This window comes from Lepisma saccharinum, chromosome 29 (genome assembly GCF_977018435.1).
Source record: "Lepisma saccharinum chromosome 29, izLepSacc3.1, whole genome shotgun sequence".
NCBI lineage: Eukaryota > Metazoa > Arthropoda > Insecta > Zygentoma > Lepismatidae > Lepisma > Lepisma saccharinum.
This window is the reverse complement of record NC_139257.1, coordinates 6,380,276-6,393,728: the sequence shown is the minus strand read 5'-3', so window position 1 is coordinate 6,393,728 and position 13,453 is coordinate 6,380,276. Positions and strand designations below refer to the sequence as shown.

Sequence of the window (13,453 nt, the reverse complement as noted above, 5' to 3'; positions counted from 1 at the left end):
TCGGGATATACAGAATCACATCTCTTATTTTTTCTTTTAGGTCATCCAGATTAGCTGGTTTCTGTGAATACACCTCGGTCTTTACATGTCCCCACAACCAGTAATCACAAAGTGTCAAGGGCCTCCCCGATGGCGCAGTGGTAGCGTCGCCGCCTTGTATTAAGGGGTCCCAGGTTCGATTCCCGGTGGAGGCACATGGTGGTTCGGATCCCACTTTAAACGGTAGGTCCAGTCCCGATTAGCCTTACTGTGCATAAAGTGGACTTAAAACAACAAATCAATCCAATCCAATATAAGGTGTCAAGTCTGGTGATCTTGCAGGCCAAGGTGTGGGCCCAATCCATCTCATGTCACAGTCTTCGACTATCAGTTCGTGTACAAATTTTAACTTGTAGGGCCGGGCCTTCAACTTCTTGCGTACGATCTTGGGTAACATTGACTTTTGTATTCCCAGTTCCAGTCATCTTCGTTTCAGCGATTTCATTGGACCCCGATGCACGCTGTCCAGCACTGACTGAATCACATCGTCACTCGATCCTGGCCTTCCACTGCGTGGCAAATCTGACACGCTTCCCATTGCCTTGAACTTTTCCTACCATCTCTTGATACTTGAATTACCTGGGGGTGGTTTCCCATATGTTGTCTGGAACTTTCTCTGCACTGAAACACAAGATTTTAACTCTGCAAACCACAGAACACACTGTGCCTTATCCTGGATGGATGCCATCTTAAGTCACATGATCACGTGATTACCAGTGCAAGCGTCACTAAGCAGTGTGGCCAGAACAAAACTTTAAACTTCCACCCTTCTCACCCAAAAAAATCTTTCGTCTGTTAGATTGTTCTGCTAAGAACACTAACAAAATAAACGGATTGAGAGAATTCTGTTTTATTTTCAACGCAGATTTCTTTTTCTTTCCTCCATAAAAATAAAAGCTAAACTGTGCAAAAATTGCTTCAGGGCATTTATAAATATGTGGGTTGGAAATTTAATACTGGCAAATATTAATTTACAAATGATACAAAAGAGATACACCTGTGAAACTTTTACAGCCCTTTGATGTAGTCACCAGCATTGTGTACAACCGTTGCCAGCCATGTGAAAGTCGTAATATTTCTGTAGAATTCCTGTTCTGTTGATGGATTGAATGGAGCGGTCTATTGCCAGGAGAATCTCTGGAACAGTTCGGAAGTTTCATCTTAGGGATCAAATCAAAGTCAGAGGGGTTGGTAGAGTACTTGTCAGCCCCATCAAGCTAAGAAATCAGCCACAGGTTGCGCTACATGCACCCAAGCATTGTCCTGCAAAGTTATGGGAGGATTCAGCAGAATTGGGAGGATTCTTTCACAACGCAAGTTACAGGTTATGTTCAAAAAATGAACAGTAACACCACAGACAAGTTAATAAGTTAATGAAATTAACTTGTCTGTGGCAATACTGCACATTGATGGTATGTCCTGGACGTATGGTGAGAATCAGCAGAACTTTCACAGTAGTGGGGTTCTGACTACACAACTTTAGACTGCCAACTCCACTGATACTCTATTCCTCTTTTCACTGTGCACACGCCTAGTGTTGGAAGGAAGGGCCCATTTACTGGAAGGTAGCTCTGGTATCAAACTAACACTAAGTGAAAAGTGGCAGTTCCGATTCATGGTGTATATACAGCAGTGCTGCCACTATGAAATTTCTAACCAACGTATGAATAAATTAAATGGGATTTGGATTAATAAAAGTTGCAAGTTCTCACATCTATGGAGAAAAATTCATGTATAATTCCCGGAGCCAATAATTTACGCAGAATTCAAAGAATTCCTGGTGAGTAGCCACCCTGGATAAACAACTCTCCAAACTTTACACAGACACAGACACACACACACACACACACACACACATATACACACTACAAGGAAACACAACTTACAGGATTCCAGTCATGGAGATATGGCAAGTATATTTTCCCATTATTATCCACATACCGAGATACTTTAATCTGCATGTCTGCTGTTGGCTTCACATAGCACATAGGTGCATTATTGGGATGCGTGTCCATGATCCATACGGCAATTGGTATGTTGTATGTATTTCCTGGCAGGAAAAAAATTGATTAATTAAATACAAACATCAGACTCATGTTCTTAACCCTACGGTGGGCACGGTATTTTTTATAACAGGGGGAGGCACGTGAGGGATTTTGTCACCCAAGCCATTTTTCATTTAAAAACTTGCTTGTTTTACATTTATAGTTGAATAACTTTATTTAGACATGTTCTTACATTCTTTATTTGTATCCTTGAATGTACAAATATTTATTTTTTATTTATTTTCACCCATACAATGAAAAGTTGTTGTTCTCACATAATATATCTTTGAGTTTATACATCTTTATGATATTTATTCATTTTCGCATGTAAAATAATAAGATTATTGCAAACTTTATTTGTGTCTTTGAGTTTACAAATGTTCATTTTTTTGTTTCTTTGCACTCATACAATAGCAAGTTGTTTTCTTATATAATATATTTCTATCTTTTGGTTTAAATACTTTAATTATATTTGTTTTTTTCCTCTTGCACAATGTTTGTGTCTTTGAGTTTACAAATGTATGTAAATGTGTATTTTTTATTTATTTTCACGTATACAATAAGAAGTTGTTGCGTATTCCATAAATGGCATGATGAATCGATATAAATATTAAATAACAATCAAACTTTATTGCTATAATAGTGATCGGTGATAAAAATAATAATAGATACAAACACAAGCATAAAAAATTATAATAATAATTAAAATTTTAGTTACACGAGAAGGCACGCGTGGGTCACTCAGTCCCACCAAGAATGCAAAGATATGGAAAAATGCCTCTGGTATGTAGAGAAAGGTAAACAGAAGAACGGCACCTTCCTCCGTCGGTAGCAGAAACTCCAATTGAAGAATACAAGAGCGGGTGGTGCCAGTCACGTCTCGACACGGCAAAAAAATGTGGTTGTGGAGTTACAAAGTCCCCCAGCGTGCCCGGCTGAGGGTTAATATACTACTGGGTGAACCATGGACAGGGTGGATTGATTTAAATCAGGTGATTTTTAAAAAAAAAAAAAAAAATCAATTTAAATCATTTTAAATAATTTATGTACATATAGAGAGGCGCAAAAGACAGTTTACCCAAAAAGCACATTGATAAACGATAGTGTATGTGCTTCTTGTGTTAAGTAATATTTTTTAGGTATACGGTTCGTAACATTGTCATGTGATGCTGGCAACAGTGCACTCGTTATTCTTTTGTCGACAGTTTAGTCTCTGGCTTGTTGTAGTGTGGTTGTTTGTTGTTTGCAAGCAAGTTCTAGTCTGTGACGTGTTGAAAACTGCAATGGCACATAAGTACACCACAGAACAGCCTATGTGCATGCTCCAATTGTGGTGGAATCATGATAAAGATACAACCGAAGTGCTGGCAGGTTTTTGTGCCAACTTTCCTGATGTGCGTTCATCAACACGGCAAGAAGTGTGGAAACTGAACAAAAAATTTGCAAAAACGGTAAATGTTGCAGATGCACCAAGGTCTGGATGACCTGCAAGTGTTTGTACCAAAGAAAACAGACAGTTGGTCACCCAAGCATTGTCCACAAGCCAAGCAGAACACTGTTTTGTATTGCAGCAAGATGGAGCTCCTCCACATTATGGACGTGATGTTCAATTTTTTTTTTAGATGACACATTTGAAGAGTGGATAGGATGCCGTGGTACCCATTGATTGACCTGCACGTTCTTGTGAATTGACGCCATGCGATTTTGCTTTGTGGGGAATTGTTAAGGATATGGTATACTCATCATCACCGGCAGATTTGAATGCACTGAAAAACTCAATGATCAATTTGTTTCATGTCATCAACAATGATACAAGTTTACTGCATCATATTTGCAATTCTGTTGTTGATCATTGCACACAATGTATTGCAAACAATGGAGGACACTTTGAACAAAAGCACTGAAACTGGAATTTTGTGTATCTATGTGTATTTTGTATGTATACTTGAACTTGTGTATGGATAAACTGACTTTTGCGCCACCCTGTATAATGTAATAAATAGAGCCCGGAAGTTTGGCAAAATGCCTCTTTTTATCTACTGCATATATTGATAAAATTTTTCCGGATATACATTTCTTATGTTGTTTCGAATGTTTTAGAAGCCTTTTCATTTTGCCTATTTGGGACCCCACTGCCTATTTTTATTTATAATGCCTTTTTTTGCCTTTTTCAATGAAATTGGACCATTTTTTTTAAAAAAATGTGTATATAAATTATTTTTCTCCCAAAAAACGTTGTTGGCATTTATTTTTCTTCCGTTTATGTGAATAATTTTCGCCTTATTTAAGTAATATTGAACTCATGCATGTTTCAACATTGCTGAAGGAGAAAAGTGTGAGAAAATGTATTTCATGCTCAGTTAGGATATTGCCTTTCGGTTAACATTTCCTTGTGCATGATTGACTGCTGAAGTGGACAGGTTGATTTCGAACACAAATAAGATATTTATGAAATCTCCCTCTCGAACCCGAAAATTTAAGGAAGTTGCATCTGAGCTTAGTTTACCTCCGCAACCACTCTTGACGAGATGGGGAACCTGGATATCAGCAGCTATATATTATGCTAACAACCTTGAAAAAATCAGTGAGGTGATAGATAGTCTTCCAGAAAATGAAGCGGCTTCAATTCGTGAAGTGAAAAAACTCCTGTGCTATTCAAGTTTACTTTTGCACATTATGGTGCATTGCCAGAGACAATTACAATTATAGCATTCATCTTCGAGGAATCTATGCAGCAGATGATGGAAGTGCCAGGAGAAAAGGGGTCAGCTGTTGCGGAAAAGTGCAAACGAGTAGTGAGTGCAAATGAGGACTTGAACCAATTGAAAACAATTTGTGATATTCTAAAAGGTGAAAATGCTGTTACCAAATTGAGTCCAGCTACATTAGCTTGTTTTATGTATGCTCCAATAACTTCCATCGAAGTAGAAAGATCATTTTCTATTATGAAAAACATTCTCTCTCACAGACTACATCAATGAATGTTGAGAACTTAAAAAAACACCTTGTAGTTATGTGCAATCAAGACGGAGAAAATCGAAATGCTCTTCCCAATGTAAATTTTAACATTTTGCCAGAAATTATAGATAAAAGTAAGCGCTTTCCAAATGTGCCTTTTTCGGTTTATTTTGCCTTTTTTTTTTTTCATTTTTTGTGCCTATTTTCCACATTATAAATGCCTTTTTGCCTGCCTATTTTAACGAAAATAAATGTCTGAACTTCTGGGCTCTAGTAATAAATAATGTACATAAGGATTTTGTAGACATCAGAATCACATTTGGTGAAAGTACATTAATCTCGTAATCCCAAACAAGATTTTTCCATGGTGCCAAAGTCAGAATATAAGCCTATCTAACACTTACAATGCTCAGTTAGTGTGGTTAGGTTGCTTGCCTTAAGTTAAAAAACAAACACATATCTCAAATTCAGAAACGTTTTATGTGAAAAGAGTACTAAATAAGAACATATTTGATTGATTGGTCTGATTCTAAAACCGTGTGTGGACTAACAAATAAGTGTCATTTCAGTTAAAATATTGGAACATTTCGCACACTTTAAGATCCACTGTCGTAATCATGGAATGATGTTTATTAGGCTCTACGAGAGGGAACAAAATACATGTACTGATGGAGTGAATCTCATACGAAAGGAAATGTAACATGTAAACTACAAACACACTTACATTGCTCTTGATTTAAAATTCAATAATTTTATAGGCAAAAATAACAAACGTTTGGTGTAGGATATTAAGTATTTAAAAAATATTTAAAAATACCAAAATATAGCTTACTTACGGTTTGCGAGTATGTACAGTATGCCAAACATATTTGACTTTTTACGCGTTTGGAGCTTTACAAAGAAAAGAATGTGGGCATGGGAGTTTTATCAGGAATGGGTAAGTTGTTAGGGAACCTTTTTTACCACAGTAATACCTTTTACCTTACTCCTTGTTTCACTTTTATTTGACACGGCTTTGAAGCAATTTTGCTAGCCAAGGAGATAACCTGAGGAAGGGAGCAGTTGACTCCCGAAACGTAGTTTGGCATACTGTACATACTCAGAAACCATAAGTAAGCAAAATTTGGTATTTTTAAATATTTTTTTAAATACATAATATTCTACTAAGTGAGTAATGAGATATGAGCAGAGGTCGGAAGTAGCGCGCTACTTGTAGCGGCGCTACTGTAGCTAGCTACAAAATTCTTGTAGTTTGTAGCGAAAATCACCTCGCTACCGCTACTTTTCTTGTTGGAGTTTTGAGGTAAATGTTTACGTGGCAACAGTGTTTACCAGAGAAGAAGAAGAAGAAAGGTTGCCATGCAACTGTGTAGCGCGTTAACTTTGTTGTTTGTTCCTAAAGGAAAAAGTATAAACATCTGTGGTATAAATACCTTCGTCTTTGGTCTCTCGATCTCATTTGTATTTTGTTTGGGAGGTAGTGGAAGCTCGTGAGCCCGTTAATTTTGTGCGTCGCCTTTGTTTTATAGTACCACGTTATTATTATGAGTGATATCGACAGCGACAATTGTGGAAGCAAACCACGCGAGAAGTTGCCATGGGAAGAATACAATAAGTTTTTTACTTTCAAGAGGACAGGGAAAAATGGAAATTTCATTGTAAGCTGCAATCTTTGCTGCATAGGAAACGAATTGTCGGTGACGAAGACCAGCACATACAATATGAAAATTCACTTACAGGTAAGTGTAAAATTAAAGGATATAATAATAATGAAAGGGGAGATATAAACTCGGTCACATGTTTCATTACAATTTCTTGAAAGTGTGTAAATGTAGAAATAATGCAATTACATGCCACGTTGTTTACCTGCCAGTTGGTAACCATTAACATTTATCATACATTTGTACATTTTACACAGTTTTTCTCCTGTGTGCTATTTGGACAGTCTTTCGAACAAAGGCATGTAGTGCTCACCGAAGTCGGTAAGTGGTTGGTTTCATTAAATAGTACTAGATTTTCGACTTCTGTCCAATGTATTACTTTGGAAGGATTAATTGAAGCATGCGAAAGTTTCCGAAATAAGTTTTTAAAATTGTGCAGAACGTGCACCTAGTTTTAGTCGAAGAAACCTCCAACTGTGCGCCAATTTCGTACTGGAAAGTAATTTCCAAAGTTTCCGTGCCCATAAAATTGAGGTGTGTGTGTTAACCTCAACTTTGAAACATTCGCCCGTAAATAGCGAGACCCGAATATAAAGTTCGGTATTATCTAACCTTCTTGCTTGGCCGAATCATTTTCTCATGAATATAGTAATATTTGGGCCTAATCTGCCGTTTTGCAAATTGTCCAACGTACTGTTATTTCAACCCTTTTGGAAGAGCAAAAAATATTGTAGACGAAATGTTTGTTGCTTAGAATTTTGATCGACGTCTTCAATCGAAGTTATTTTTTCCCCGCTTAAATAAGAATTTTCAAAGGGATTGCAGAGAATTTCACAGTGCGAAAATTGAAATTTAGAGTTATAATGAATTTAATACCTTTTTCACTAATCAGGAGCTACTACAATGTGGAGTTCTTAAGTCAATGTGGTGTTCATTGTCATTTAATATCATGCACGTGTGATATGACCACAAAAGACATAAAAAAATGGAAGTGACTCTTTTCACCAGGTGGTGGGAATAGCATACGAGGCTATTTTCACCAACAAATGTAAATACTTGACCATAGCATTGTATTTGGCGCAAGTTTCTTTTGTTACATTGCGATTTCATCATTCTACGAATGCAATTTTTATATGCTTAGATTTAAATCTGTTAACACATACTGTGGAGTTTTAGTGATTACTTAAAGATGTATGCTTTCATAGTTATGTTAGGTGGGCCAGGTTTGGTTTTCTTAGCATTAAAATAAAGTCCCTAAATGCATTCTACTAAACTTCCGATTTACTTCTACTAGTCTACAATACTTAAGTTGCTTCACGATGGAAAATGCATTGTCCGTGGGAAGCACGCATGCTCGCCTAAGGTAATTTTTAAGTGTTTTTTTCAACATTTATAACTTTTACCGAAATCCAAACAAAGGTTCAAATTTTGTGTGATAATGATTGCCAAAATTCTAAGATTAGTCTTACTGCTAGGATAATTTGAAAAAAAAAAAATCATAAAATAATCTAAACCGTTACCCACATCCATGTTTGATACCCAGTGGAGGTACATTGTAGTTCAGATTTTAAAATGTAGGCCCATTCCCGATTAGCCAAACTGTGCATAAAATGGACTTAAAATCTCATTGGGCAGTAGTACTTAAGTTACTGCTAAGGAGTTAATTTAAAGTAAAATTGGTGCAACTACTACTGTCACAAAGTAGTGAGAATAGCAGAAAGTGTTAAGACCAGAAATAACCTGATCTGGTGTTGGGAAGTATTTACAAATAATTTTAATGCTGGAAGTGACCTGCCTAACCTAACAATGAAAGCACAAGGAATGCAATGCCTCTTTCATACTACATCATGTGACATATTAGCAGTACCAATTCATATTAGAACACCTTGTGATATTTTTCAAACTTCATAGTGTGAAGAAAAATTACTTGTCCATACGAAAATAAATGCACGCCGACATAAGTTTCTTACACATCAACAATTAAGGAATGCACACATACATGTAGTAGGCCAGGTTGGAGATCATACACATGAGAATTTAAATTCTGGTGAAAATAGCTTCAAAGCTAGTTTCACCACCTGGTGAAAATAGTTACTCCATAAAAAAAAATATGTATTGAGAGCAATTGAACATAACTGCATAACCTCATAAGAATCACTTCCTTGTAGTTGATATTCTTCCTGCCCCTCCAATAAATATCTCTCAGGGCAGAATAACTTTTTTGTAGTGAAAATGTTGAGACTGTGAGTAAAGTGTACAGATAGGTATCCGAGTAGCCATAGCCTGGAATGATGTTGAAGTGACATTTTCTCATTATCTGATTTCACAAACTTGGAGACATTTGCATTACTTTATGAATCTGGGGTCCTGGATTTTCAATTCGTGGAATAAGGTGTTTTGACAAGTTATGAAAGAGTAGAGCTGTAGAAGGTATGAGTCAAAATTCTTGACCCTCGTCCCCCCCCCCTCCCCACAAGGGTTGGAAATGAATAAAAAAATTATTATTCTTATTCACAGCTTTCATTCTTTCTAGTGTAATTAAACACTTATTTTAAAATTTAACATACTGCTTTGATATGGAATTCATAGCTAGACAAAAAATGAAACTGACTAATCAGTTTCTTCAGTGCATTCTTCAAATTTCAGTTCCGTTATTAAATGGAATGTGTGCACATTCATAGAGCTAGAATATATCCATACAGATATCCTCTAGTGTTCAAACCCAGTAAAACTTGACGTTAACGTAAAAACAAACATAACATTTATGTTACCACTTTGCCATTGGGTAAGCACTAAGGCTGAGCCAATATCACTTGGATGCTTGGGAATTGGAATGATAAAAGCTTTTTGAAATATTGATTGATATCAGAAATTATACTGCTCTAATTATTTGCATAAATTTACCAAAGTTTTTGCTTTAAAATATTCATGAATATTTTATGTTATGCTAATACAAAATTCAATGTTTTTGCACATAAATCGGGCACAACTTCCAATTTTGCATAATTCCAAGGATAATTAGCCTCTGCGAAAGTGTTTTGTGCCATTTATGTGGATCCTGCATACAATCAAACAACAAAAAAGTATCTGCCAGTATTGATAAATAGAAAAGATGCTTTCTGATACAGATACCACTTGTATCAGCTCAGCCCTAGTAGGCACACACATGAGGCAAAAACAAATTAATTCCTAGAAGCAATACCCAATGTCTTCTCTCATGACATGCTATTCACATTAAGGGAAGTGTTTTCCCACAAACACTAGGGACCAAAATTGTATATATTGTTTCCATTGCAGAATTATTTATCTCAAGACAACTTCACGTCTTTAGTTTCTGAGGTAACATGGGAGAAAGTTGCCATGGAATTCCACAGTATTTATTCATGACAGTCTCTGCAACTTTTATTCTTATAACGGGACCTTATAAATGGTCCCGTGGCATTTTACTGTATGGTAACATGTGTAAGATTTCCTGTGATTATTTTAAATCCCAAGTATTTTGTAAGAAGTTCAAAATTTCAGAGATTAAATCTTGTTACTGTATCACTGCACTTTCATTTGTGCACCTATAGTCATAATATTTTTTTCTTTAGAGAAAACATGAGCAGAAGTTGGGAGAGTTGAATAAATCCATCGAATCAAGCAGAAAGAGAAAAAGAGAGATCTGCGATAGCAACCAACGGCAGAAGCAGTTAAAATTAAGCAGCCTCAAAGATGGAAGATTCTCTTTTTCAGGTGAGTTATTTGTGAGAGCATATTGATGTTTGGGATTTCTATTTTGGTTTTCATTGTTCTTATACCACTCATGAGTGAACTGTGACTGTGATGAATGGAGAGAATGAAAGAGACAGTCACATCCATACTTTACCCACGATCCAAACCAATTGATGAAGGACAGTGGCTACTCACCGGAAATTCTGGGAATTATGCATGAATATTTTGTTCCGGGAATTATGCATGAATATTTTGTTCCGGGAATTATGTGGAATTTTGGATTCATTGGAATCGCACACTCTTCATATTGTTAATATTTTTATTGAGGGGCGGTAGTATGTAAGTTTGGAATAGAGAAAACCTCTGCTTGCATCCTTGAATTTTTGGAAGGTTTGCCTTGAAAACCGGGAATTATACTTGAATTTTTTCATGGTCTTAGAGTGGCCACCCTGTGAAGTAGCATGCTAATGCTAGCAAATCCACCATAGGGACTGGCAATTTCATAATTTTTATTGTACAATTCTTTTGTCTTCAACCATGGGCAGTGCGAGGGGGTGCTTGCGTGCCCCTTAATTTTCTTCCGCATGCCCTACGTTCAACTGAAAACCCTAACTGTTAGAGTGTATATTATGTCATGTCACATTGAGCACAGAATGTCAGGTACTGAATGAAGTAAGACCGTTATTATTGTATGCAATGGACAAGCACGTAAAGAGATGCAGCGGCAGCCTCTATAAAGATCAGTGGCAGATTTTTTTCTTCAGTCAGCATTGTTGTTATGATTGTTTTCTTCCTTTCTTTCATTAAGTGCTCTGTATGCGGTTTTCGATAATCGCCTATAGCAGAGATTCCCAAACTTTTTTTGTTTCACGCACCCTTAGTGTTTCAAGATTTTTCCGAGGTGCCCAAGTCAGAATGTAGGCCTATCTAACACTTGGCAACACTCAGTTAGTGTGGTTAGGTTGCTTGCCTCAAGTTAAAAAAATAAACACACATATCAAATTCAGAAATATATTACACATAATAAAAAGTACTAAATAAGCACATACATTGGAGTGTCATTTCAGTAAAATAGAACATTTCGCGGTGTGCCTGTAAACCATCCAGTGTGCTGCAGTGAACTGTTTGGTAACCACTGCCCTATAGCTTGGTGTGAGTTATGTTTTTATTTTATTTGTTTTTTTATTGTTGATAAATGGTTTATTTTTCGCCTACTTGTTCTTCCTCTTACTGGAGCAAAAATTGCAGCTGCTTTCAAATTATCAGGAAATTATTTAAGCAAGTTGTAATGTGAAGGGTAGTTTTCTTGTTAATACATTCTATGTATTTGTTCCACATTACATGTCTAGTAAACGTACCATTTCAGGCTTTTTCAGAAACTCTTACGAAGAGGCCCAATGTTCACGAAAAAATTTTGGAATAAGTTATTGGGGGTGGGATTTTATCCTGAAGTGGCAGACGGAAGGTACAATGTACTATGCAATCGTATTTTGTAACTCCACTGGTTACATTAAAAAGGTTCAAGAATTGTGTTTTTAAAGGTCAGGATAATTTCATTTTGTATTTCACTACATAGTTCAATGAGACTGCAACGTGTATCTGAATGTTTACACTGCATGACAAATTTCTTGGAGTATAAGTATCATCATGGACGTCCAGGGGGAGTTCAAGCTGGGGGGAGCGGGGCACAGCTTCTCGTGAAAATGGATGTGAATCTAAAGATATATAATTTCATTTCAGTCAGTAATTTATGTTAATCAGTGGAGGCGATTAGGGGTGTAGTTGCCCCCCACTTTTTGCTATTTATGCTAGTTACTATGCTAAACCTTATCTACCAAGAGAAAGTAAACTGTTCTTCTCACACACACCCTCCCTTTATTTTTTAAAGATTGCATGCATGTTAGTTGAATACTGATAATTATAATTATATATTGAAACTTTTAATTAATTCTTAATCTTTCATGGCATTAATCAAATTTCATATCCTTTCATTTGTAGGGGAAAACCAAGAGAGTATAGACAATAAGTTGCTTGAGTGGATAGTAGATGGGTTGCATCCATTCTCTGAGGTGGACAGACCATCGTTCAATGACTTATGGCAGTCTTTAACAAAGAAGAAGTTGATGTGCTCTGCGACCTTAAAGAAAAAGTTGGGGGAGCAATATGAAAGAATGAAATCTTCAATGTTAGACGAATTTGAAAAGGTCAGTTTTGTCTCAGCCACAGCAGATTGTTGGACTGCACATCATAGGTCCTTCTTAGGAGTAACCTGCCACTGGTTGGATCCACTGTCTCTAGAGAGGAAATCTGCTGCTCTTGCATGTTGGCGTCTCATAGGAAGCCATACTTACGATGTTTTGGCAAAAGAGCTGCAGGACATATTTATCAGGTACCACATTCATAATAAAGTAGTGGGTGTGGTAACTGATAATGGATCCAACTTCGTGAAAGCCTTCAAGGAGTTTTCTGCAAGTGAGCCGGAGGACAGCCAAGAGTCTGATGTGGTGGAAGAAGAAATTACAGAAATTCTTGCCACAGGAGATTGCACTTTGCCACCACACATTCGCTGTGCAGCACACACTTTACATCTTGTTGCAGTGAAAGATTCAGAAAAGGCTGCATCATCAGATGCAAATTAGAAAAGGCTCTTCCGAAGTGCCTTCGCTAAAGCACAGGCATTGTGGAATAAATCCAGGCAGTCTTCCCAGGTTGCTGACATAGTGAAAAAACAGCTTGGTGCATGTCTGATTGTACCAAATGCAACACGGTGGAATTCAGTGCATTCTGCTGTATCGGCACTATGTCAGCATTTTACAAAGCATGAGGAGAAAGTGCATGCAATTTCTGATGCAGTTGGCCTGTGCAGATTTTCTCCACATGAGATTGAATTTTTGAAGGTAGGTCCGATATGATAAAATTACTTATGTAGTTGGCACTCATTTCATACTCTTAACTTATTCAGTCATTGCAAGCTGTACTTACAAACTGCTATAATATTCTTAATTTTTGCCTTCAATTATTATAGTGTACTTTTTA

General features: G+C 36.7%; 1 protein-coding gene across 2 annotated transcripts in view; it reads right to left on the bottom strand.

Moving 5' to 3' along the window:
• The window catches only part of TSG101 (tumor susceptibility gene 101), a 104,342-nt gene that overhangs the window by 49,038 nt on the left and 41,851 nt on the right, over positions 1–13,453 (bottom strand). For both annotated transcript variants that reach the window (XM_083114367.1, XM_083114366.1), the window contains one exon: positions 1,926–2,089. In XM_083114367.1, the coding sequence (XP_082970493.1) occupies positions 1,926–2,089 (164 nt within the window). The remainder of the gene's footprint in view (positions 1–1,925; positions 2,090–13,453) is intronic.